Below are 24,857 nucleotides of genomic sequence, written 5' to 3'. Positions count from 1 at the left end.
TCTTTTTTTGGCTTGTTTGATGTAGATGCTCCAGCTGGATTTACATAAAGCTTGACACACAAACATTCTCTCTCTCTCACACACACACACACACACACACACACTGGTTGTTGGTGTGGAAAATAAAATTTGATTTCCATGCATTTCCATGGTAATTTTCACAGACATGCATAGCGAACACAAAAATTACTCCCAGGCTAGCTTATAAATGCCATTAATAATATTAATAATGGCAGCAAATTAAATAGAGGATCTGTAACTGTGGCTGTTTAGGATATCTAGGTGAGAGGACCACATTAAACCAGCTAAGCATTTTGTCCTGGAAAAGTGCCACTTTTTGAAGGGGTGGGTGGCATGACTAATTGGGTTACCACTATGCGCTGAAACCCCATCAGGAAACTAACAGGCTTATGTGTTACTTTGTTAGGAGGAAGGAACAGACGGCCCACGTGCTTTTGTCACGTAGTTTATTGCAAAATAAACTCCAGTTAGAGAGCAGCAGTATCTCCCTGATTGCATTTCAAAAATGAAACATTAATGTATACAGGGGGACTTCATGTATATAAAATCCTCTGAATAAATAATCATCTTAGAATTCCTTTTCCCTTCATGTTCCCTGTGAATCTGCAGACTTTTGATAGTTTTTAGTTATGACATTCAGTGTGAAATCATCCCCCATGATATCAGCAACCGCAAGAGACTCGGGAATGAAGTCCACAGGGGTCTCCAGGGTGGGAGAGGGTGGGGTAGAGAGCCTAGAGCGTTTGACCTGCCCGCCGCCCCTGTAGCTCCTCAACTCCTTCATCCACTCTTCTCTGATGGAGGGGTCCTTACGGTCCAGATGCTTAGCTTGTATGAACGGGGAGAGGGCGATAGAGTTCTGCAGCACGTGAAAAATGTACCTGAGGGAGAGAGTGTGGTGGTGAGAAAGTAGGCCAGTGAAAAATATGCAGCCCTTTGATGTAAATCAGAGCGTTCTCTCTAAATATCAGCACTTTCAGACGCATCAGCAACCGAGAAGAAGAAGACCAAGCTGTGGTGCAGTCCTTCCTGACCTTCACGTTTAACAATATTTAACTACAATTCTGCAGGTAGGGTTTACGCACCGTAAGAGCCTCATAATTTTATAGCAGTTAATGATGTACACAAGTCAAAGCGTGCTCTAGATCAATAGAAGTAATTAAAATATGAGACCGGCTAGCTTTAAATATGTGTGCAAATGTAGACTAAAATAGTGATTTCTGTTTTTGTTGGTTTTTCTGTTGCCGCTCATCTAAGGTTATCTATGGCCTTTTTCTGCAGAGATGTTCTATATTTTTTTTAAAGATTTTAAGTGGCTAAGAAAAGGGTAACATTAGAGAAAAGTAGCATTGTCTGTTCCCTTTAAAAACCTCAGGATGATTCAGATTTGCTGTTGAGAACCACTGGGCTAGAAAATCCAACACAAATAGACGTGTATTAGGAAATAGACATAAACATAATAGGAAAACTGCTCAAATGGGTTTTCGAAAATCATTTAAGTGAGTTATATTTTGAACATGAATTCAGCATTGAATGAGTCATTCTTTAACTAAAAATAGAGAATATTTGCTGCTTTTTCTCTTTATTCCATTTTGAGTCACCGTACCGTCGACTGTGCTGAACGCAAAATACATTTATTAAAAGAAATTATTATTAGTTTCAGAACATTTTTATTTTCCTCTGGTTGTCATATGACAAAAGAATGGAGAACGTTAGAGTTTAATATCCTTAGTGTTAATTAACACCTGTGCGGCTAATTGTTGCTTTTCCATAATAATAGATCTGTAAGTTTATGTACATCCTTTCACATTTGGTGACTCCTTAAAGTAGAAATGAAGGGAAATACAGAGCAAAACCCACCTTATGCTGCTCATATTTCAAAATTAGACTATGTGATTGTTAAACATTGACACTGAAAAGACTTACCAACGCTAGAAAGTGCTCACAAATACACCCCAAAACTCTGGACAATTAAATGCAAAAGCGCCCATTAAAATACCCGCACTCTTCAGTCCCACTGGGTTTAAAGAGTGACAGACACGGTACCTGGGCAGGAGAGCCACCACAGTGGAGAGGATGCAGATAAGGTAGAACATGGGGTCCTCCATCTGGCTCTGGAGGATCCAGTATGGGTTGGAGGGAGGGTTGCAGGTTACACAGACGGCGCTGTAGGCGAGTGTCACGATGAAGTACAATGCCACACTGCCCAGCATGATTATCCAGTGAACCACCGTCTGCGGCACAAATGACAAAAAACAGCAATTACATGTGGTGGAAACAATCCAGTTAGCAACAAATACCCGTTAATTCTCTGTTTTCTGCTGCAAGAGAAATATTTACGGCAAAAACATGTTTTTTTCATGCACCCCGCCCTCTTCATCAGTTTTTTTGCATTACTTTGTTTCCATGCTTTTAAAAAAATGTATTACCTTCTGTTAAACTTGCATATAAATTAAATACCTCACTTAACATTTTGGAAAGTATGCATATGTATAAAAAGTTAGGAATAAGTTTAGTGGTTTGTTAGTAAATGCATAAAATTTAGTCTTTCTAAAAAGAGATACAAATATTTGTATTTTGAATATTTGGAGTAAAAGCTGTGGATTAAAAATGATTACTGAAAAAATGATGTAGATCCTTATTCCTTAGTTTTACTTTATTCTGCCTATATTCACAAGGTTTTCACAGAGAGGCTGTTATACATCATCCAGATTTCAAGAACATTTTTCTCCTGGAAACATAGAAAAACCACCTAGGTTAACTCTCTATTGCATTTTCTAATTTTTGTGTGTCTTCCTTTAATTTAAAACCAGTTTACAGGTCTTAAAAATGTTAGAATTCGAATATGCACTAATAAAAAGAAGTGAATTAAAGACATTTCTACTGACGTATATCATGATTATGTCCGTTCAGAACTCACCCAGGATTTGATCTCTATTGACAGATGCATGAGGATGATAAATAAAGCAGACGTGTTCATAGGTGTTCCAAAAGTGAACATATCAATGTCTGAATCCTGGTAGACCTGAGATAAAAGTAAGTAAAGTAAGTACACTATCAAATATAAAGCAGAAAGCAGTTATCACATAGAGTAGTTAACCAGTAAATAAATCAAATGACGCCCAGTTATGAAAGCATTACTCAATCCAATCAAAGATTAGACTGTTTAAAATGTGTCACTTACAAAATATGGAACAAAGAAGCAGACCAGACTCTGATAGAAGGCATCGAGGATGGAAACCCAGAAAGTTGTAAACCTGTAATCCTGAACAAACAACACAAAAGTTGGAATTCATGAAGACAGAAACTTATCAAAGCATTCTGCACATTTTTATTCAAGACCGAACGCTTGCATGACTTTTTGAGAGTGTCACTAACCCCTTCACCCTGTCCAGTCTTGTACAGCTCGGGCACACCCAGCAGCATCTCTGCTGAGATGTCTTTGTCCATGATTCCAAACATTATGGGTGGCACAGAGGTGAAGAAAAGGTTGAAGAAAATCATCAGCCAGTAGTCGATCATGGCAGTGGCAGAGAATCCGCAGAAGAACTGATACCAGAACAGCAGGTTTACGTAGGCCTGAGAAACATATTAAACACAGACGGTTAAAGGATGAATCATGACAGGATGTTAATTTAGACAGCAGAGCATCGGGATGCAGATATAACACTCACCACGTTCTTATAGAAGAAATAAATGATCATGTTGGCCAGTCGAGTGTAGCACCAGTGTCCGTGGACCAGGAGAAGTTTTTTCAGGTGTTTGAAGCGAGATATGGCAAAATCACTGGCCATGACGGCCTGCAGATGACAAAGAAGAATTTTGATACGTTTGAGGCTGTGAGGCAGGAGAACAAAGCACATACGTGGAGGTAAAGAAATCAATTCCAACCTGCATCCCCTCCTGTCCAGATATCCCAATGCCAATGTCAGCTGCTTGGATCATATTTACATCATTTGCACCATCACCTGAACACAGCACAGACGCTGATTTAGTGGTTTATACAGAAGCTTAAAAATGTTTTAAGATTCACTCGATTCACAAACTCTATGCACTGTATTGAGTCTTATTCTCTTTACTACATGGATTTAAGTCGTTAGTGAACATGACACTGACTTATTATCATGTTTTAAGCTGCTATGGGAAACCTATCAGGAAACGTATCAATATGATTACTAATTTATCTCATTTAGCTCTGTGTTTGGTCTCTAAAAAGCTCTCTGATAACCATACATTTGCATGAAAATCAAAGTTTTCTCAGTAAGCACACCCTTACCACTTCCTTAGAACTTAGGAAGTAGCAGCCAAGTGCTGCTAATCAAACTGATCATTTGCTATAAGTTTGCTGGTCTGGTGCAATAATGTATTACAATTAGAAAAAGACTGGACAGGTATGGCTTGTTTTACAGGGTTCCCAGGAGAAAGCCTCTTCTCTCTAAAAACAACATGGCAACAAAGTTACATCTGAACCAACCACAAGACTTGTGGAAGAATGTCCTTTGGACAGGTGAGATCGAAGTGGAGATGTCTGGCAGTAATGCATAGCACCACGTCTGGCAAAAACTAAACATGGCATATCATCACAAGCACCTCACAAAAGTGCATGGTGATGGTTGGGTCATCATTTGGATTTGTTTTGCAGCTGCAGAAGCTGGGCATCTTGCAGTCATTGAGTCAACCAACTCCTCTGACAGTTAAAGCTAAGTTGAACTAACTCATGCAATCATCCCAAACAGAGAAGCAAATCTACAACAGGAAGATTAAAAAAAGAAAAGAATCGTGATGTTGCATTGGTCAAGTCAAAGTCCACACCTCAACCTGACTGAAATGCTTTAAGAGAGCTGTGGACATAAACAAATGCCTGCAAACCTCAGTGAACTGAAAACTGTAGAGTGAGCCAAAGATTCCTCTACAATGATTTGAGAGACTGATAAAGTAATAACGAAAACAATTTCTTATAGTTATTGTTGCTAAAAGTGGTTCTACAAGCTCCTGAATCATGGGTGTGTTTAAACTTCACAGTCCTGTGAAAAGTTTGTGCTGAGCACGTAGAAGTTTCTTTTGTAGGAGCAGCTTTCTGTGAAGTGAACTAAAGCACAACAATTAAACAAACATCTGAAGTGGTCTCCAAATACAGGTGACAATTTTAACTTCATCAATATGAGCACTTTTTCACTTTGCTACATTATTGTCATGACCATCAGCTAACCCAGTAAAAATACAGCCACGATTCCCATTGTTTCCAGTCAGACTGTCTCACTGATATGTTGAGGTTTCCAAAAGCTTTCCAGTGTCTATGTGAGCCTCTCCTATAGGCTATGACTTCTTCCTTTTTGCCTTATTCTTTTAGTTATACCTCTTGAAATATTTGACCCAAAGTGTACCTGTGTTTGACCTCAGCATGGATTAATTTTAAAAGTAAGTTTCAGGTCTTTATCTTGCATCTCAAGCTCTAGTGTTTGGTTCAGAAAGTATACAAAGAAAATGTTTTTGGTCACTTTCATATTATTTTTACTGTATTTTATGTATGATGGGAAGAAGTCAAGAACACATTAAATCAACTTTTTACTATACTGAACATGTAAGCATTTCATTGATTTTCTTACCAACGGCGAGTGTCATGACCTTGAGTTTCTCCCGGATCACTTTCACCACTCGGCTCTTCTGTAACGGCGTGACTCTGCAGCAGAGCACGGCGCGGCAGTGCTTCACCAGGGCCACAAAGCGATCCAGCAGGTCCGGCGACAAAGCCTTGTCCAGGGTAAGACCGTCAATCACCAGAGACATGTTTAGGGTGGTATCCACATTACGAGGATCAGCGTTGTACCTCCTCACTTCTTCCAGAGTGCAGTCCAGGATGTTTGTACACGTGATCTGAAAAACAGCAGCTGATCATTTAGATGATTTTTGCTTTGAAGTTTGTCAAACGTGAGCTAAAAATTGTGGAAAAATAAAATTGTTGTAAAGAGTTCCTACTTTCCTCTTTTGTTAATAATGGAAAACTAAATATGCCTGGGTTCTGGACAGATTTCCAGAAAAAATAAACACGCCCATTTTTTTGGTATTTTAGCAACATGATTACTCTACTGCTGATTCACATTCATGATTTCTGAATACAAGCAGATACCAGGCTCTGGTCCCATCAGACTCATCATTGTTGTGTGTAAATAACTCCAACAAAAAGGAAACTGATGGAAGAAAAAGGGTTTTCTTTCTATTTTTATTATTTTAAATTTCATTAGGCTTTGGTAGGACGGTGGTTGTGGGAGTGTATCTCTCAGGTGATCACCGAGTTACGATGGTGGAAAAAAATGGTTCGTTTCTAATATGCCTCCACTCTGGATTATGAGAGAATTATTTCCTCTGAGGGTTGAACATTAGACTGGTAATTGGATATGAAAGCATTAGTTATTGTGTTGAGGCTATCTCACTCCATTCATCATCAGTGACTAGTCCATCTGAGGGAAGCGCAGCAGCCCGTTTGTTTCAGAAAGTCCCACATGTATCCCTCAGGGCCGACAGCCAATTTCAGTCTATTTGAGGCTGCCGATGATTAGACATGGTCAGGTTGTTATGAAGGCTTCATTTCGGTGGTACCAGTTCTTTAATGACCTAAGAGAAGCAGGGCCACACCTGACACCTTATCTTTCTCTGATGGAAATGCGGAGGTTTGACCTTTAGTTAAAATGTAAAAGTGGTCACAAAGGTTCAGTCATTTAAATTGGAAGGATACAAGCTCACAGGAGGAGAAACCTACCCTGAAGTTACTGCTGGGAAAACACACAACTTTCCTTGAAAGACCATTAAAGAAAATCAGTGTTGTCCCCTGAAACAAGCTGTATGTGATTCTGTGAAATATAAATTACACATTTCCCTAATCTGCTTTAAAAGGCCAACGTTTAATAGACTTTTTTCATATCTGTTAGCTACTAATGCTTCCGGTCTTCACAATGTTTTTAGTTTTTGATGAATTAAAATAATTGAGGAAATGGTCCTATTTCCTTTGAACCCTGTTAGAGTATTTATTATTTACTAATGGTATGAATCTGTGTGTTTATTGAATAATTATGAACTTCAACTAAAAGGGTTCAGGATAAACTAATTCCACATCTTTTACAAGAATTTTGTAAAATTTTTCGTTTTAATGAAATCAATATGCGCACTATACTCTGTCTAATATTTTCCTCTTCAGACATAGGTGATCCAATTAAATGTAACCATGCAAACAGTTTAATGTGCTTCTACTTTGTGCTCTTTGGTCAGCTATGCCATTTAACTTCAATATTGTTTTTATAAAACAATATCAAACTGCAAGAGCACAAAAATGCTGTTATTTTAAAAAAAAAATCTGCTCCAGTAGATTCCTAAGATAACAATTTGTTTTGATGATTTCTTCTTTCATGCAGAGGGTTATCGCTGCTCTGTTACATACACCTGCAAATCTCCAGACAGAAAACTAGGCACCCGGGAATGTTTCTAAGGTTTTTTTCCAAGTCTCCTGTAAAATCTGACACCCTCTGTCCCTTTAATTTCTGTTTTATTTAATTAGTGGTAGTTTTCACACTCAAACAGTGGTGCTTTTTGTCTTGAAAACTGTGAACATCTCTCCTGTTGCGGATCAGGAACACTGAAAGTGAAGGTAAATTTCTGATTTGACTGGTGTAGAAATTCCACCAACTTTTTGGTCAGATTTCCTTATTCTGACTAAATCAACATCTCTAATTTATCAGATTGTGTACTTCTTTAAATCACCAGAAGATATACATTAACAAGATTTTATTTTAACCTTTTATTTAAAATTCTTATTTTTTGTTAAAAGTTAGATTCCATGATTTGACACCATAATCTGCACTGTAAATAGGAAGATGCCACTGTTAGTCAGTTAGCTTAGTGTAACATCTTGAATGCCCTTTCTGACACAACCCTCCACATTTATCCAGACTTGGGACAGGTACTAGGAGTACACTGGCCCCCTAGGATAAAACTACTTTTGACTGGTGCCTTGATGCAAGGGGTCGCCACAGCAGGTGGCAGATTTTTTTTTTCCAAGTCAGATGTCATTTCTGACACAACCCAAAGGGGATTTGTGTCTCGTCCTAGGAACTTTCCCTTGTTTGCCGAATCTGTACTATCTACATATTTACCATGCACATGAGTGTTGTAGGTTGCACTACCTAAGTACATTACTTTGATTTCCTGAAAAATAAATGAATGCTCCATTTTCAACATATGCCATAATGAAAAACACCTCAGTCAGCAACCCTTAAATGTGAGGCTTCCTCACCTTGTCTTTGCAGCCCATATTTATCAGCAGGTCTTCGTCTTCAAGGAGCCCACAAGCATATCCAATGTTGACAGCTGTCTCTGGCTTGTCACCTGTCAGCACCCACACCTTGATCCCTGCCTCGCGCAGTGCCTGGATGGTGTCTGGAACGTTCTCCTGCAGACGGTCTTCAATGCCTGTAGCTCCTGCAGGTGGACATATTTCAAATAAAGGCACCATTCGCACAGAAATATTATCACAAAGATATACAGTATACAGCAACCAATGCACGATTGGTGGATGTGTCACCTAGCAGGGTGAGCTTTTTCTCTAGCTGCACAGCAGTGTCCATGACGAGCCTCTCTCTGTCTTCTATAGCAGCCATAGCTTTCTTTCTGTCCACTGACCAGCGTTTATACACTGCTTCACTCACAACCTGAAACACGTGCAGAAAAAAATGAAACAAAGCTTCACTCAAATAAGCAAATCATGCTGGTAAATAGGATAATGGATGATTTTGCACCTTCTTTGCGATGCACAGTGTGCGGAGCCCCTCTTTAGCATAGCAGTCGAGATGACGCTGAGTAACAGTTGCTATATTTTTCTTATTGCCACTGAAGTGCTCTGGAAATATTACAAATTAATTAGAAATGCACTGACCAGTTAATATAGATGCATACTATAAGCACTTAATGTACTCTTATCTCAACATACCTGCATAGGGTGTACCGAGTAATTCCATGATTGCAAAATCTGCGCCTTTAGTGTACAGCACATACTCTTTGGTGATTGGGTGTCGCACCAACACAGACATTCTCTTCCTGTTGGAGTCAAAGGTCAAGGTGTCCAGCACCTCAAAATCCAGCACCTCCCCAGATGGTAGTCTCACTGAAACGCTGTCAGGGGTGCGAGACAGCAGAGTGAAGCCATATGCTTTGGCAGCATAGACCAAGGCAGCCTCATCTGGACTCTCCGCCTCATATCTCAGATTATCTGAGGTCAGCGCGGGCTCGTCGCTCAGGGATGGAGGATGAAGCGAACACGGCTGGAGCCCGGTGGTGCCGACCCCCTCTGTTTGTCCAGAGGGTTGAAAATTTTCCTCTGAGTCCTCTGTGAAGGTACGGTGTCTCTTGGGCTTGCGCTTGCAGAATTTAAAAATGCTGCCAGCATTTCTCATCAGGCTGGATAAAGTTTCCAGTGGAGTATTTGTGTGCTTGGCTTGTGGAGACACACTCACCTGAGAAAAAAAAAAGAATCAAAAAATTCATTAAATAGCTTTAGGAAGACCTCTTCTCACATTACACATATGGTAACACGGCAAAACGTCCCAGTAACAATTCTTTTACTACTCAGTTTCTTTTTGTGCATTAACCTTTGATTGTGAACTCAGGGGGAAAAAACACACAGATTACACCCATCATCCATCTGCCAGGCTTCAGAACTGCACAGTCCAGAGCAGCAAATGTTCAACTTAATGAAGCTTGCCCTGTTTGCAAATCTCCACTTGCTACATGTCAATTTAGTGAAGACTGGTTTTTTTTTCTTCTTTTTTTTGTTCTATTTAAAGTTTATAGTTATAGGACACTGGAAGTTTAAAGAGGGCACATCTTTCATCTATCATTTCTCCACCGGATGTGCCCTCCATCTCTACTTCCCATCCACTGTCGCAGCAAACTGAGCACTCACCCTCCTTCTCTTTGTTGTTGCCATGGAAACCACCACTGTGTTGCAAATGGCGAGGGCCAGAAAAAAATCCAGGTAAGCATCTGTCTTCTGGCTGTGGCTGAGGCTGCCGCTTGATGTCCTGCTAATCTTCTGAAACAGCTTCCCGTCTGGGACCACCTCAGTTTCCTGTCGGAGAGCAAGTTAATGATTTTGTTAATGAAACACTTTTATTAGTAGATTTATTGCTTACGTTACGCTTTTCAAGCTTTGACTTGAGGAGACTGGATAACGTTTCTCTGTTTTCATTGTGTTTTTGTTTGGTCTATGTTTAAGGAAGAGCTGCGAGGAGAGAAGGACAGAAGGAAGGGAGGAAGTGTACGTTCATACGAGCATTCAGCTCTGTTTGAGACGCAGCATGAGGAGTGCTAAAGATGGGCTGTGTACTACCTTGCTGGCATAAACATAAGACTTTTCCTGTCTCCGCCTGTATGCCCAGGCCTCCGCTCTCTACCCCGCAGATAAAAATAGGCGCAGAGTCACTGTACTGTAAATCAAGACGACGATGACTAATCTATAGTGCACATTTACAGTTTATGTGACATCACCGGCCTGTGCCAAATGATGCTCAGCATGACCATATGTCCTGTCACAGACACAGGGGCAGCTTTGAGCCAAAATGAATGTGCTCATCACTGACACCTAGCAGCTCGGCCATCTGCAGCAGGGACTGGGACCTTCTGACAGAAGGTTGGGTCACATTTGGGTAAAAAAGTAAGAGTTTGAAATTAGGTTGAAATAAGGATTCAGATGTGAAATAAGGCCGAGGGCGGACTTCCTCGTTTAAAACTGAAGTTGTGAATTGCGCAATAACTGAACAACAGATTTGGAGGAAAGCAGGTATCCAGACAGAGAGAAAAAAGAAAAATAAACATCATCGTACTAGTGGGCTGCTGAAGGCCACATCACTCTGGGCATTTCCTGTGACTTTGCTTCTGCGTCGGCTGCCATGGCCATGTGTGTCTTCAGCGTTGGCTTCTTCACTATCCAAGGACCAACGAGTCGGTAGAGGTCGTGCATGCTGGTTGAAGATGACCTCCTCTTCTGCCTCGGGCTCATCCAGGACAGCCAGGCGGATGGCTGCAAATCACCCCCAAAAACATGTTGACACATGCATTAATACACTAACAGTGTTGAGGGACTGTTTAAAATCCGAGATTAGACAGCTGAGTGGAAGGACTCTTTCAGTAAGTCAAAACACCAGAGTATTCAGCAAGGTAACAAGATTATTAATGATTAAGAGAGCTCTCTTAATATTTCTGTTAAACTAGTGATAACCTTCTGATTCTTTTATCCTAGTTTTCTGTCTGATTTAATCAGACATCCAAATTTTCATTTGGAGAAATCTGCATATGAAAACACCATTTGTAACAATGTTACAAAACAGGTCATAATCATGAGGTTAGCTAAACTGCATCAGCTTTAGGTTAAAATAACTCAGCGAAGATGTTTACCGTTCTCTTTGTGTGGGTACTCGGTTCCCATGATGGAGCATCTCCGAAACACCATCTTGTTCTCAGTCAGGGTGCCTGTTTTGTCTGAGAAGATGTATTCAATCTGCCCCAGGTCCTCTGTGATGTTCAGAGCCTTACACTGTATGCGGCTGTCAGTCTCCTCATCGTACAGATCAATATCATTAGTGATGAAGAAAATCTGGCCAATCTTGACCAACTCGATGGATACGTAGAGAGAGATGGGAATCAGGATCTTGAGAGGAGAGGAGTAAATAGGAAAAAAGGTGAAAGGTAACCCAGAGAGTGAACAGGAGGACAGTAGATGAGACAAGAGGAGAGAAGATTAGTTTAATGACTTCAAAATGAATAACAACACCTTCCAAACTGTCAGAGAGAGCAGTACCTGCAGCAGGATGATCATGGTGAAGAACATGTAGAAACTAGTAAGACTAGGCCTGTCCAGCTGACTGCTGGTGGGGGGTACCAGGTAAGGGGGCACAACAGGCATAGCATTAAGCCATAAGTAGTGACCTGCATACAGGAGGACAGCAGGATTAATCACTGACTGCAGTGCACGGAGGAAAGCTATTTTTAGCAGCATACCTTCCTCTGTCTTCTGTCTTGATATGAGCTTGGACTTGTGCCCATTTTGTTTTATTGGAAGTTAATGTCCCCTCATAAATGTAAAGCCATCAAACATGAATCATTTTGTGTAGCGATTTTACGGTTAAGAGATGTAATTCATTACTGACCTAGTGCTCCGATAAGACACATGGTGAAGAGGAGAATGACGCAGAAGAAGACGTCTATGTTCAGCCTCCGCTCGAGTTTGCTGCGCTTGTATCTTGGCCCGCTGTTGTTGAGCATGGACTTGGTTTCATGGCCTTAAAGGAAGGAGGAGAAGGTGTTGATTCCACACCCCACATGGTGAGTGAAAATCGGTATCACACGTTAAGACATGCATAATACATAAGAGATTTTACTGTCATTGTGCCACTGTCACAGCATCACATTAGGTTGTGCTCACTAAAAAAAGCCAAAAATCTTAATATTGTAATAAAATACTGTAATAATATACATTATTACAGTATTACATTTATGCAAAATGAACATCATTTTCATCTGTTCGATCTCTTGAGTCCAGGATTCCAAATTCATAAATGCTAAAATGTTAAATAAACACTCAACATGGTGGCAAACGTCATCATGCTAGCTTTGTTGTTTGTTTGTTTTTTGGTTTTTTTAGCATGCTAACATTAGCATATGGGGCTAAAAATTAAAGCCATTGTGGAAGTACTGATACTTGTAGTTCCTTGAGCGATGGTACACCAGTTTGTCACAATGAAGACTGATGTACCATTACATCTGTGTTCCCATCTTCATCTGTGGTCATGAGGCTACAAGCAGCAACAGAAAGAATAATGTCGCTGATACAAGTGGCAACAGGGCTCTCTCATACAGACAGTGTGAGGAGCATAGTAATTTAAGAGGGACTCAGAGCGGACTGTAAATTCCTCCATAGTTAAAGGAACCAGATGAGGTGGTTTAGCATCCGACTATGATGGCTCCTAGCTCCACCTAGGTGAAGTGTTTTATCCTACCTACAGGGACCAAAATGTAGGCAAGACAGTCTGGATGAGTTCTATCTCTTAGCTGGCTTGTCAATGCCTCTGTGTCCCTCCAGAAGATCTGGTGGAGAGAGCAAGGTCTAGATGTCTCTGTTTAGACTGCTGCTCCCATGACCTGGACCTCGATATGTGAAAAAACAAGCCAGCATCTGTGTTTTTGCTTTTTACCAGTGCTGTCATGGTCTCAGGCTTTGGTCCCAGAATTTTAAAGTCATTGTTGTTCTTGATTCTTGTTAAGTAGAGTTTCTGTTTTGATTTCATTTACATACCACTATTTGGCCTAGTGTATATGAAGTGTGAATACTGGTGAAGATGATCGGCTGTTCTAGGGTTGCTTCTGAATCCTTGTTTGTTTTTCACTCAGTCCTATTTTGAGTTTGTTATTTGTGTTTAGCTCCCTCATTATTTCACCATCTGCTCCTCCCTTCAGCATCTGCTGGTTTCATTTGTGGTTGTTGTTTATTTCCTGTTTTATTATGTTAACTAGTTTTGTTTTTAACTTTCCTTTACCCACCTGTCTCAACTTCCCCAACCAGCCCTCTGTGTATAACTAGTCATGTCCTCCTCTTTGTCAGATGTTTTTCTAGCATAAAAGTATGTTCACACAGGAAGTGATCACTTTCGCCATCACTTTGTGGCTGACCATCAGTTGTTGCCAGGGTAACTCTCTAATGTAATTGCCATTCTGTTATGTCATTCAACAGCACACGTCACTCTTGGTGGTAGTCTAGTTGCTTCAGTCAGGACCCACCCACTTCTCCTGTTTGCACACCCCTTAAGACGTCCAGGTTTCTAGTTCCTATACCTTGTTGTTTCCTGTGTTTTTTTTTCTTTTTGTGCTTTAGCAATCCACCCACTGGTCTAAATCTGGTCACTTCTGACTCCAAAACCCCAAGCTGTTAGGTGAATGCACTGACCAGTTAATATAGATGCATACTATAAGCAAACTGTGGGTGAAGGCATGATGGCTACTTCTGTCCTTTTTATACAGTCTGTGATTACAATTATGATTATGTAAGTCTCATAGAGCAGCCGGCTTCATTACACTGCACAATAATTACTTTTCTGACAGTAAAGAATAACAAAGGGAAACATAATGAATAAATGCAAAGAAAATGTGACATTTTTAAATAGTAATTTTGTAGAGGTACACTTGTAGATTGCGAAAAGCATCTTCTTGTGAGCTCAGTATTTCAAGAATCGTGATGGGAACAAACATTAAAAGCTCAAGGTTAAAACAGCGAACCAGCTGAGAAAATGGAGAATATACCTGCATATACCACAAAGCCAACAGCATGGTCCGTGTTTCTCACTGTGCAGCCTCGCAGCAGCAGACTTTCAATTCCAGCTCCCACCTTCTGCTTATCGGGTTTCTCTCTGCAGCAGGAGAAAGTGAGAAGCCTCCTTTTTACTGTCAGATCTCGTTAGATATTCATTACTGCTTATATATTCCCCATTAGCAATTCTCCTGCTTTATGTCTATAGCTGGCCAGCATAGGCAGACCACCTGTAAGAGCCGTGGTGCCTGAGAAAATCGATTCTAGTCTATTACAGCCCCAATAATGCCTCTGGTTGAATCAGAAAGTCCAGCAAGGGGGTTGGAATTAGTTTTGCTTGGCTGCTTTGAAAGGCTAATAGAAACTGGGGGTGCAGGGAGGGGTTTATGTTGTCTGTGTATTTGATACCCACACGTAACCCTTGAAATGATTCAGGTTGTTGTTGGGCTTTTCACACACCACGATCCCATTGAAGCTTTCAGGCTCAAATTCTGGATGCTGGGAAAAGGAAAGAGAGAAGAGACACGGGAAAATCATTACAAATGGAAACTTTTTAAATGCAGCTTAACCTGTACTTCAAGTTGTCTCCTGCACCCGGGAACGGCAATCCCTCTCCAAATACATGCGTTAAAGCTAAGTAATCCAGCAGGTATGTCTTCACTTACTTTGACAAGTTGTAATGATTTGCACTTTAAGTAACATCCGGACATGGCACGACTGTTTTCAGAGTGTATTCAATTTCAGTCACGCAGAGAAAGAAGGAAAGAGAAAACAAAAACCGGGAGGCAGATTTAACTCTCACCGCGTTGCAGACTCCAGACACAGCTGTCCTCTGCTTCAGGTTGGTCTCTCCATCCAGGTTGGCTGTCTCTATGTGACACACACCGTTGGGGTCTGATGTGTAAAGCAGGAGGAGGTCTGCAGGAATGATCTCATTGCAAACCACCTTCACAAAATCTCCCACTCGCACATCTTTCCAGTGTCTCTCCACAAACTGCTTCTCTTTCCTGCAGAGATGTCAGGTGCCAGCGATCATTACATTTTTATCTGAATTTTTTTTTTCTTTTGAAAAACTTTTATACTAATTTATGCTGAGGTTTTTGTCTCATTCATTAAAGACATAGCCATCTTTTTTTTTATAAATGTATGCAAATGATAACACTTTTGATGCTGTCTGCAATTTATGATTGCCCAGATAAGCCGCTAAAATACTTACCAATAGATACAACAGAACAACTGGAGGTCTCAAAAGAAAGAAGAAATAAATTATTGCACTTCTTAAGTTGCGCAGTATTATTAGGGTTGCAGGCTATAACACAAAGAAGGGAAGTCAAACTCATTTTACAATGTGGGCCTCATGTGGTCCACTTTGATCTAAAGTGGGCTGAACTTACGGAAGCCCCCTTTCAGTCAGTGTAAAGATGTTTACACACATTTAAAGCATTATAATATAAGAAAAGTGCCATTTCAACAGTACTTCTCAGTTTTTCTGCACAATAATAATCCATTAACTACCAATTACTTACTTTGGTGTAGTATAAATGGCAATGGTGGAGGTGAAAATGAAATACAGTCCAAAATCTATGCTCTCCTTCATACGTGGTCCTCTGGAGTGCCCTTTCATTCAATAGTGACAACACTAAAACACTTTAGACCTGAAAGGCGTTGTGGACTCAAGGCCCGGCGTAAAGGACGAAGTAAACAGTTTGGTTTCGGTATTAGTTAAATAGAACAGCTTTTATATTATTAAATTAAATTAATGAATTATTTTACCTTTTTAACTTCACAGTAAAAAAAAAAATCCTTATTAAACATCAGTTGAGAGTCTATTTTAACCATGTCTTCTGGCAACGTGATGGTGTTCTGGTTGCTTTTTTCCATTTAGCTTATTTTTGTCCTTTAGGTTGGGACATGACTTCACAAACCTTTAAAGGCCTTAAGCGTATGGCTTCAGGTTTATCACTTCTGAATGAGAGAGCATGCCAGAGCGCCTCCCTTTAGAGGCTTTTTTCACACATTAACTGAAGTGTACTACAGGTAGTACCTCAAAATCATGTTTAAATGTATTATGAGAATGGACAATTATGATACTCTATGAAATTGTCCCTTGTCCTTTCCTCTGAATGACCCCTACAGTAGTCATTACTTAAAAATACTTAAAAGTTTAATTAGTTTCTTCTTTCCTTTGTGACCTCTAGTTGTTACATTTACTTAACCTCCTAAGACCCGAACTCTTCCATGGCATGCATTTTTAATTTCGCTTTGATATTTGGGCATGCTGGGACCTGATCAATGTAAAAACAATGAATTTCCAGATTTTGGTTTTTTTTTTTACCTGTTTTTTGTTTCTGAGAAAAATGAGATCCATATATGAGGACATTTGTTTAAAATTTCGATAGAACAGTGGCAGTATGATGTCCTCATAAGTGGATATCAGGCCCTTGTAGAGCAGAATTTATTATTTTGGTGTAGACAACCCAAAATGTGATGTCCACATATGTGGACGCCAGGTCCTAGGAGGTTAAAAATAGTAAAAAAATAATAATACAAATACAAACCATTCTACTGAACCTACTGGAAAGTTGTTGTTTTTTTAATGAACTGAAAATTACACCTCGAATTCTTTTTAAAAATTCCAAGGTAGGTTTTGGGGAATCACACGTGTGCTGTGTTATGAAGTGGTTGAAGTTAGAGCGTAAACAGCAGGAGCAGACAAAATGATATCAGGTTTCGTTTTTCGGGGGATAGGGGGGAACACAGAATGTGATATGTGTTTCAGAAAAGGAAAATTGTAGAGATGGTGTTTGTCAACGAAGTACTGCACGTTGAACATTAACAGATGAGGCTGTTCCCAGGTAGTGAGGTTTAGCCATGAGGGTGAGAGATGCAGGTATGCTGCTCTGCATGTAGGACCTGATCGGTTAGCTACTGCTGAACACCACGCCTCACACCAAACAAAGCCAGGACCGCAGACTTATATATTTTTAGTTTCTTGTGCTTATTAATCTCACGAGATGCACGCACAATCCTTTTCATGTCAAGAAGGCTTTACAGTTGTTACGTTAGTTTTTGTTTTTTAGCGTCAGGCAGTTGAATTCCAGGTGTGGGAGGTGTTAAGTGTGTGCTCTAACCTTTGACATCATTCTTCTGATTTATTTTGTCAATCATTCTGACACGTTTTATGAGATATGCTTTCTTACTAGGATTTATATAAGAAGACTCACACAGCTGATGAGCTGTTAATGTTAAATTAGGAGCTAACTGCCACGAGGCAGTTAGCTTAGAACAAAAGACTGGAAACTGGGGAAACCTGTTTCCCTAAAACCTGACTTTAGGCACAAAAACCTGCGTAATTGCACCCACAATTACGCAGTAGTCATTGTGTGCCACAAATAACAGTTGAAAAAATACTTGAACATGTTACTTGGCGAGCTTTAGAAGTAAGTTGTTGGGTTGGTGAGCTGTTTAATGGAGACAGACAGTTATTTCCAAAAAGGGAAATTTTAACCTTAAAACTCTCACAATTATTAAATTCAACTGCTCTGAGCCACATTTTTTTCTTTTTTAGAGAACTAAAAAAAATACATTTTTGATTCTCCTTTAAAGGTTGCCTACTTCTTTGGCCATCAAGTGATACTTGAAAGCAGTGATGATACAATATCAGCCAGATTTGTTTAGCTGATTTAAACAGCAGACATGGGAACAGCCTGCGAGGTGTGGTGACTGGTTGTAATGCTATGCGGTGAGACATGCTTAACAAGAGGAGAGGACGACGTGGCATTCAAACGCTGTGACAAACAGCCGGCATGCTTCATGCTTGGCACGTTTCCATGCAGGTGGACTGACAAGTGTTTGAGACAAGATGGGTAGAATGAGCCAGAAGATAAGCACGTTCTGCTCAGACACTTCACACTTCTTTGAAAACAAAATTATGTTGAGATAATGGGGGGAAAACTACGTGCTTAAGAGATGGCCCGATTGATTAAAGTCTGATCTCTGTCATCAGTCTGCACCTCCACGTGGGCCTTTTCAGGTACAGATGGTGGAAAGGCTTCTGTCATCGTGTCTGTAAAAATGGCTTCCCAAGAAGAAAGGAAGGATGTGTGTGGAGGCCTAAAAATCTATTCCTGAGCTTCTTTAGGAAATATTTGTATACTTCGAAGAAATCCCAACCAAATGATTTTGTCCTAAGCTTTATGAGCCCAAAATGAAGCATTAGCATCCCCTCCCAGTGAGCCGTGAGAGACCCACAGGAACCTGCACAGCACCGCACAACTGCTCTGTGTGTGAAGCAGAGGCAACTAGTGTCCAGATGGACCGGCGTGTTCTCTGAAGTGTTTGAAATGTTGTGTCTGGAGACCACCCTTCAGGCCACCTGGACCCTGTCACCACACACACACACACACACACACACAGATTCACACTATGGGCTTTTCCCCCAGATGAGGCTTCCTAACACCTCTGCTGTCTCTTCGGGGAAACCAGCAGCGGGCGGCGGGTTAATTATAAACCCCACCAGAAGTTGAGGCTTCATCATTGGAGGCAGTGTCTCCAGTCTCACGTCATACCCACCTCCCCGCTCCCTCCATGTCCCACTGTACTCCAAAATCACAGCAGCAAGAGGGATGGAAATGACAGAGTTTATCCTCCTTTGTGAATTATTCATTTTTCACCAGTAATTCTAAAAAACAGATAACGTCTAACATTACTGTCTTTGCTGACGCAATGCCCGAATGAGGATTTCATCAAATGTGCACAATGTGACGGTGAGAGATATTGTTATGAGGCTCTTCAAAGGAGGAATAATCACCCACACATGTTCTATTTCTAAGTCGAAAATTCCCACGGGGGTGCTGCAGCGCAGAGGAGGTAGAACACAATTGTACAGATCTACGCAATCAAACAGCAGGGAAGAGGAATCACAAGCACAGATGTGGATCGTTCAGGGCACATCGTGCATAAACAGCACGGCACAGCTGTTTCTATATTTGGGACATAACTGTCATCTAGTCAGTTACCTGCTGTAGATGAAGCACGGCATGTTGTTAAGCTTCCTGTCAGACTGGTACCTCCTGAAGTCCTCCCAGGCGTCCTTCATAGCGGTCAGAGACAAGATGACACAAATTGGGATAAGGGCTATTTCTGGCTGGAAAGCATTCACTTCAGGGATAAAGTTCAGAATAACAAGCCCCACAAAGTAGAGGTTGGCCAGACGGTGAAACTGCTCATAAAGGTTCATGGGGATGAAGAAGAGGAGGCTGTATTTTGTGGTCTTGATGGCATTTGATGGGAAGTAGCGGTTAGGTTGCTTTCCCTTCTCTAATCCTTCATAAGGTAGATTAGACTCTAAGCTGCGGAGTTCGTTCTCCCGTGCCCTTTGACCTCGCAGGGCATCCCTCACCAGGGCCAGCGGGCTCCTCCACGTCATGGTTGCCTGTCCTTTTTCCTTTTACTCTTCTCACCAATTTTTCCTTCCCATCATCTAGAAATCCACTGCTGGTTTGTGTTAAATAGACTCTCCTCAGGCTCCGTCTTTCCTCCAGAGATTCTAGGTGAGTGTGTGAGGCCTGTGCCGAAACAAATGACAACACACCTAGTTCTTCTCTTGAGTCCTCCCCCTTGCACTGACAGGTGTGTTGCATTCCTCGTGCTCGAGCTGTCAGGGAAAATAAGCCAGGTGATTACACCCAAAAAAATTGTTGTGATGTGTCTCAATGAATCAGCTGATTTCAATTTGGCTGGAAGTGATCACCTTCCTTAAGTTATATCATGTTTTCAACTGAAATAATCTTACACTTCAGTGTGGTGAGTCTGTGTAGTGTGTTGTCGGTATATTACAGACTTTGGGTGTTGATTAAAAAAATAACACACATAAACAAAAAGCTACTATCACATATGCAAGTCAAAGGCCCTGAAAAACTGACAATGTCATAGTTGCAGAGCAGAAAATTGGTGCAGTGGGTCATAGGGAGATTTGAACTGACAGCACAACACTGAACAGACTGCCCAGGGCCAGTATATATGAAGAGTCTGCATGAAACCGGCAATGGATAGCAAGGCTCTTTATTGGTGCACGGGAGACATAAATTCCAATGCTCATGGTCTGCTGTCTCTGCAGAAAGGTCAGAGGTCAGCTACAGAAGCTTCACAGGTGACTTCTTGTCACCGCTTTAGGAGGACAGATGTAGAATTTTCCGGACGGGCGTGTCGAGAGCTGGAACTTTGATGGCATCAATTATGCAGGAGTCTGTGAGTGGAACTGCTCACATGCATGTGTGCGAGTCCATGTTTGATGGACTACAGCAAAGCAGCCTCTTGCACAGATGGCAAGCATGTAGGATGCTTTCCACTTCCTCATGTTGACATATGTTGTCTTTTCCAAAGCAGTCTGCCAAACCTGTTTAAGGAGGCCTGATTTGCACCGGGTCAGTCGTTTAACGTGCTTAAATTTAAACTTCAGGTATATTTATAGTGACTGCAGTAAATCTATATGTAGTATTTTACACACAGTAAGGATGCCACGCATGACCTTGCGGGTGATTTATTTTGTTACAGAACAGATGACACAATCAGGTTCAGCTTCACCGGGGAGCTCAGCGTGTTTTTCCATCAAATATGTGTACAGCGAGGAGGGGGGTGGCTTTCGGTGTAGCATTAAGGGAGTGCGGCAGACTCACCCTCTCACCCGTCCCAGTCAGCTCTGGCTGGGTTTGGCTTGGCTGGCACACTGACTTTCACAGTGGCGCAGCTGTGAGTCCACACACACACACACACACACACACACACACACACACAGAAACAAACACGGTCTTGGAACAACAACACGCACACACCAGATTCCACAGAACAGAGGTCTGTGCATTACTAATTATGCCAGAGACATGGAAACACAACAAAGTAGAAAGCATCTGCCTTTCTTCCCCCCCCCCCCCCCCCCCCCCCCCTTACATGACAACACTAATGCCCTTTTTGAAAAAGAGGAAAAGAGAAAGAGAGGGAGAGAGGGCCAATTTAGCACAAACCATCTGTCTTCTGTAGTGAGATAATACATCTGTTATACTGAGCGGGCAACAGTCGTGTAGAGCTGCTTTTTTAGCGATGCATGGAGGAACCTGGAACAAGGTTACATGTCACATTACATCAGTTTTTACACCAATTTGCCTTTTGAGATAGTTTTTTTTACTCCCAGCAGCTTCACACATGCAGAGTCCTATTCAAACATAAAAACGTAGTTCCTCTTTTTTTCTCATAAACAAACAGCAACTACAAAACACTCAAAGTTGATGCTCTCTCAGCCTCGCTGTTTTTTTGTCCTCTATTTTCCAGAGCTTAGTGACAGAAATCTTTGGCTGATAATTTGGTTTTCTGTGCATTTTCATCTGCATTTTTTGCCTGATTTTTTTTTATATTCACCAGTTATTTCCTCACTTTCCTAAGCTTAAAACCCAGACATTAGCTTCACACTAGAACAAAATCCCACTTTAAATAATAAATATTCAGTGTTTTGCGCCATTAAATATTCACCAGCATCCATTTAAGTGGTCAGCCAGTGCACGCAGAGTGCACTCGCTTTTGCTGCGTGACGGGGAGGATGCAGCGAGAGGTCGTGGCACGGATGGCTGCATGGATGGCTCGTTCTCTTTCTTGTCCTTTATTTTCTTTCTCTTCGTGGCTTCAGCCAGAGGGCCACAGTCGAGTCTGCAGAGTGCCTCCATATCTATGGCTCTCTGCGTTAATGCCCCCCCGAGGCCCGGGTTAAGCTCAGCCCCGCTCAAACCCCAGCCAAGCCCATCACAGCCAGCCTAGACCACCGCCACGGCCTCTCACTCCAACTCCTCCACTCCATCCATTATGCAGCCAATAGTCCCAGCTGCAGCACTCTCGACTCTCTGTTCACCCCTACATTTGCTCCTCTCACATGCCTACTCATTCCCTGTGCTGGGCTCAGTTGTTCATTCGCTCATGCAGACACTCAATCAGCCATGCAGCTCAGACAGTCAGTAATCAGGCTCTCATTCATGCAGGACACATAAAACTGCCACCCATGTACTCTGTTGTTGAAGTGATAGACTGAATTGAGTTTTAATTGAATTTAGATACATCTTCATAATTGCTGACAATCATTACACAAGATATTTACAGTCATTATGAAATATTACAATTGGAATTTACAGAAACTTTGTACAAAATATGCCTGACTTCAATGCCTGGATAGTGGGGTCCTTGTTAAGTCGTTTCCGGAGAGCAAAACATTGACCCAAAAGTCACTGGTGTCTGGAAGTGCTTTAGTTTCAGCAAGTAGATGCTTTTAAGAGTCCATTAAAAAGAAAAAAAGAGAGAAAATCCCAAAAGGTACAGAGTCAGCAAAGTTGTGAATTGTGTTTTCTTTTTCTTTCTTTTTTTTTATCCTCAGTTAAATTGCTCTTTTCTTTTTTCGTTATCTTTTTATTTTCTCGACTGAATGGAACATTTGATCTGTAATTCAACTGCAAAAACAACAACGAAGACCCATTTAAATAGAATAAATCCGTAATATTTACACAATAATGTGAGTACTGGTTTATAAAAATGAATCATCTCTTTTTCTTTAAATATGACTTTATGTTTATCTACATTTTTTTCAAAACAGAAACCTATAAGCACAATGGAACGCATCATACTTCTATCATTCAATTCTACTGATAATGATGGATTGTGGATTGCCATATTTATGCAGCAAGTCTGGTTGCAATGAAACTCAGCTCAAAGTCCCCACAGCAGCCTAGGTTGCGTTGAAGCCGTCCAAGCCTCTCGAGCTCCTTGCGTGATGGCGGAAAGTTTAGGGAGTCAAGTTAAGTCAAACAAAACAAACGAGAAAAAGAAAAGAAGAAGAAATAAACACGCGTGGTGAAATGGATTCGATTCCATCAGCAAAAGCGAAAACAGAAACTTGGCTGAAGCTTCAGTGTCCACTCTTCTTTCGGCACACAGCAAGCTTTTCCTGTTGAGCGTTGCCACCACGAAAGCCCCACATAGACATCCAGAGAAGAGCATGCCCCCTGCTGTCCACCTGTTCCCATCCAGCGACGCTCAAAACAATCCACCCAGGTGAGCCGTGCTAAGCCAAAGCTGCAAACGTTAGCTGACAGGACAACCTCTACTAGCACAACTAAAAATGCTTTGCACTCCATCATCATCATCATCATCATCGTGACTGAGATGCAAATGAAATCAAACATAAGCATGCTTTTAAAGGATGTTTTTGATATACAATAATTATAGGAAAATAGACTATCCAAGGATGACTCCTTTAAAATCATTTATAAAGCTTTCCTGGATGCAGACAGCTCGGCTACGAAGTAAATAGATACTAAACAAAAGAAATCCTTAAAAGTATATGCAAACACAAGCATAAATATTTGATCCACAGAGAGTAAGCTACGAATGACAAATATTAGTGATATATTGAAATTCTGGAACAGGCACCGTTTCTGTCTTTTTAAAACTCTCTCTTCTTTTCTCAAGAGCTTGTCAGTCGATTTGAAGGTGTTTCCCAAATCCTAAAAGAGTCACTGCCGACTGAAGTGTTGGGTGCTGCTGCAGTCCGTCTAAAAGTCTTTTGTATCTCCGTATTTTCTCTAAAACGAACCACCTAAAAAAAGTCGGTGCACTGTTCATCTCACATTCTCTCTCTCACACACATCCTCTCTCTCATCTCCTCTTATTTTTTCCCTCCTCCCCTTCTTCCCTCTTTCTTTACATGCCTGCCGTGAGCTGGCTCGGTTTAATGGACGTAGTAAAGCCAGTAGACCACGTTGAAGAAGGAGAAGACAGTGGGGAAGATCATCCTGGACCACTTGTCAATAGAGTTCACGTCAGACAGGTCTGGGATGTTCACCTTGAGCTGGGAAGCCCGTCTCCGTAGGCGCGACTTCTTCTGGGCGTGGCGCTCCAAGGCGCTGTGGCCATAGTTCTGGCGTGCCATGGCTGCCCTGCGGTACTGCAGCGTCGAGCTATCATAGGCCAGCATGGTGTTGCGGGGGTCTCCGGGTGCTCCTAGGCCCCGGGACAGATCCCCGGCGCCGCCCATCTCATTCTTCATCTCCAGGGTGCTGAAGAGGATGTTGTCATCGGGGGTCATCTGTGTGAAGGTGCAAACAAAAACAAAACAAAACAAAACAGGCGCAGCCATGAGAAGTTACTGCCAGGGAGGAAATTTTGGAGCGTTCAGTCTACGTCTAGCAAAATTATAATTGAAGTTGTAATGATAATTATGCAGTTTACTGTGTAAAAACACTGATGGGGTGCTAGAATGGGTAATGCAAATGAGTCAAAAATCGTGTTACTTACAGTGAAGAAAAGATTTTAAGCACTTTAAAAAAAGCTCTAAATAAATCATTGATCATCTGTCGTCGTTATCTGAGTGACAATACAACCACAAGACTATGAGATAACACTCCTGGAAAAGCACAACGCACTCCACAAACTTAATTCTCATGGAGAAACCTTCATT

At 41.3% G+C, this 24,857-nt stretch overlaps 2 protein-coding genes across 2 annotated transcripts in view; both read right to left on the bottom strand.

Moving 5' to 3' along the window:
• Positions 1 to 607: 607 nt before the first annotated feature.
• On the bottom strand, positions 608 to 24,104 carry atp10b (ATPase phospholipid transporting 10B; the record flags this gene model as incomplete). The annotated part of the gene is given in 22 exon segments (XM_063488772.1): positions 608 to 902; positions 2,068 to 2,255; positions 2,942 to 3,046; positions 3,206 to 3,286; positions 3,400 to 3,600; positions 3,696 to 3,821; positions 3,913 to 3,989; positions 5,628 to 5,895; positions 8,306 to 8,490; positions 8,594 to 8,720; positions 8,808 to 8,908; positions 8,999 to 9,521; positions 9,971 to 10,135; positions 10,890 to 11,086; positions 11,461 to 11,713; positions 11,864 to 11,991; positions 12,213 to 12,344; positions 14,359 to 14,465; positions 14,778 to 14,863; positions 15,168 to 15,372; positions 19,384 to 19,716; positions 24,046 to 24,104. Coding segments are annotated over 22 exon segments (3,942 nt in total), but the record flags the coding sequence as incomplete, so codon positions are not given.
• Positions 22,413 to 24,857, bottom strand: part of gabrb2a (gamma-aminobutyric acid type A receptor subunit beta2a) — a 32,790-nt gene continuing 30,345 nt past the window's right edge. Inside the window, exon 10 of the mRNA XM_063492023.1 lies at positions 22,413 to 24,485. Coding sequence (XP_063348093.1) covers positions 24,129 to 24,485 — 357 coding nt within the window. The 3' untranslated portion in view covers positions 22,413 to 24,128. The remainder of the gene's footprint in view (positions 24,486 to 24,857) is intronic.

The sequence above is a fragment of the Pelmatolapia mariae genome, linkage group LG2 (genome assembly GCF_036321145.2).
Source record: "Pelmatolapia mariae isolate MD_Pm_ZW linkage group LG2, Pm_UMD_F_2, whole genome shotgun sequence".
In the NCBI taxonomy this organism is placed as follows: domain Eukaryota; kingdom Metazoa; phylum Chordata; class Actinopteri; order Cichliformes; family Cichlidae; genus Pelmatolapia; species Pelmatolapia mariae.
This window is presented reverse-complemented; position numbering and strand designations above follow the sequence as displayed.